Source organism: Pinus tabuliformis, chromosome 5_2 (genome assembly GCF_031772625.1).
Source record: "Pinus tabuliformis cultivar Carrire ecotype Pingquan chromosome 5_2, CPIR1, whole genome shotgun sequence".
NCBI classification, from domain to species: Eukaryota; Viridiplantae; Streptophyta; class Pinopsida; order Pinales; family Pinaceae; genus Pinus; species Pinus tabuliformis.
The window spans coordinates 984,309,336-984,311,739 of record NC_142306.1 but is presented as its reverse complement, the minus strand read 5'-3'; the positions used below and the strand labels follow the sequence as shown (position 1 = coordinate 984,311,739).

Below are 2,404 nucleotides of genomic sequence, written 5' to 3'. Positions count from 1 at the left end.
CATCTTCAGGCGAATTGGAAACACCCTCGGCACCTTCTTGAACTATGATAGATCATACCTCACCACTAGGGTTATGGCCTATGCTCATATCCTAGTACATTTAGACATCAAAGGAGGGTTTCAGGAGCAAGTCACCCTATGCTGGAGGAACTACACTCGAACCCAGATCCTCGATTATGAGGGGGTCCCTTTTCGATGCAGATGATGCCACAGAGTCGGCCACCTCTTCAAAGACTGCCCTCTTCTAGGGAAATCGAGGACTAGGAACAAAGGGAAGATAATTCCCTCAATGGATAATCAGACACAAGCGGATCACTCAGAGGATGCAGAGCATGCAACCACTGAAGTAGCTAGATCTAGGCCGGCCTCAGCAACATCGAAGAGGCATGGGAAAATACCTCTCTAGCCTCCTTCACCACCACTGAACAGGTCAAGGGTGGCCGTTGGAGCCGCGCTATCTTCGGGTATGTCTATTTCTGAACCTTTCTCTGCAACATTTACAATTTCTACTGATTATATGGATATATCTAAGGGACTTCATCAGAGCTCTGTCACCTTGCCACCTCCCCCCATCCAACTTGAATGTCCCCTGATTCCCCCTCCTCCTACAATCTCATGTACCCCCCTTTCCTTCACGGAGGAGGTGCCACCTGATAAGATTACTTGAATTGATCCCCTTCCCCATCGTTACCACCTCTGCTCTCAATCTCGGTCCCGGGCCCTTGATTCTATCGACATTGGTTTGGTACCCTCCCCCACTCCTTCGAAGCTCCCTCAGGGACGACCATCCTCCCTGTCAATAGCTAAACAACGGGTAGGGATGGAGATCGCCATGGGACGACAACTTACTCTTGACAGGGTCCTTAGAGCACATAATTCCCTGGATCCGTCTCCCCCATGAAGGTTCTCTCTTTCAACTGCAGAGGGATTGCTAGTCTCGAGAAAAAACTAGCTCTATGGAGGCTCCTTAAGACTGAACCAATTGATGTGGTCTTCCTACAAGAAACTCTGGGGTCTGCTGATGTCATATCCCACCTCCTGGAAACCATGCTTCCCGGATGGCACTCCCAAGCCATAGATGTAAATGGCCACTCAGGAGGCATCGCCCTAGGATATAATCCTCGCACGATAAGGCTGATCAACACCTGGGGTGGCATTGGATTCATAGGGGTTAACACCTTCTCTACAGAACTGGGTAGTGATATTAGACTGATAAATGTTTATGGGCCTTGTCACCATCAGGAGGACTTCTGGGAGCATCTTCTGGCATCTGATATCTTGCAACCTGACAACATCATCCTAGATGGGGACCTAAATTTTTCTCTGGGTTATTCAGAGTCATGGGGGCACCATGCCCAGGTCAACCCTCTATCAGCCTTCTTTGAACACCTCCTGGAGACCCACAGTTATATTGACATCCCCTTTGCTAAGCTTGTCCTGACTTGGAGGAATAGAAGATGTGGGGAGAATAGTCTTGCCATAAGGCTCGATCGCTTCCTCATCAAGGAACAATTCCTGGAGAGAGGTTTTACATACCGCCAATGGGTTGGCTCAGGAGGATTATCTGACCACTTGCCGATGTACCTTGATATTCGGGGAGTAATAAGAAAACCTCGAGCCCCCTTCAAATTCAACTCCACCTGGTTGAAGGATATTACCTATACCCGTTTAGTCACTGACTTTTGGAAGGCCCATCCACCTATTGATGGAAGGAACATTATTGAAGGCTTCGTCAACAACCTAAAAGAACTGAAGAAGTTATCAAAGATCTGGGCTCATAACAAGAGGGTACAAGAAGAACAAAACCTAAGAGACATTGAATCAGAAATTGCTGATATGGAGGACGAATACCGGGGACTTTTTATAACAAATGAACATAAGGATAAGCTCACTGCCTTAATAACTAAGAGGGGGAACATCCTTAAAGAGAGGGAGGAATCATGGAGATTGAGAAGCAGAGCAATATCGCTGAAGGAGGGAGATGATAACACAAAATTCTTCCACAAATTTGCAAATGGAAGAAAGGTAATCAACACTATATGGAAATTGACTAATGAGCAGGGTATTGAGGTGTATACCTTCCCTCATCTGGCCTCTTTCACCATCTCTCATTTTAAACAGGTCTATCAGGCTCCTCTGAATGCCACCCTAGTGGAAGTCATAAGAGTAGCACAACTCTTTCCTCGGTTCGTCGATTAGGAGAATGCTATGGACTTGAATAGAGAAGTCACTCTTGGTGAATTGGAGGCTAGCTTGAAATGGTTTAAGAGGGACAAGAGTCCCGACCCAGATGGCTGGTCAATGGAGTTTATTTGGCATTTTTTGAAATTCTTGGAGAAGATTTACTCAAGGTCATCAAGGAATGCAGGATAACTAGACGAATGCATGGGGCCATCAATTCCAC

General features: G+C 46.6%; 1 protein-coding gene across 1 annotated transcript; it reads left to right on the top strand.

Annotated features, from left to right (window-relative positions):
• Positions 1-1,047: 1,047 nt before the first annotated feature.
• LOC149162599 (uncharacterized) lies at positions 1,048-2,199 on the top strand. Its single transcript, XM_089435234.1, has one exon. The coding sequence runs from the start codon at positions 1,048-1,050 to the stop codon at positions 2,197-2,199; it is 1,152 nt and encodes a 383-aa protein (XP_089291360.1).
• Positions 2,200-2,404: the final 205 nt, after the last annotated feature.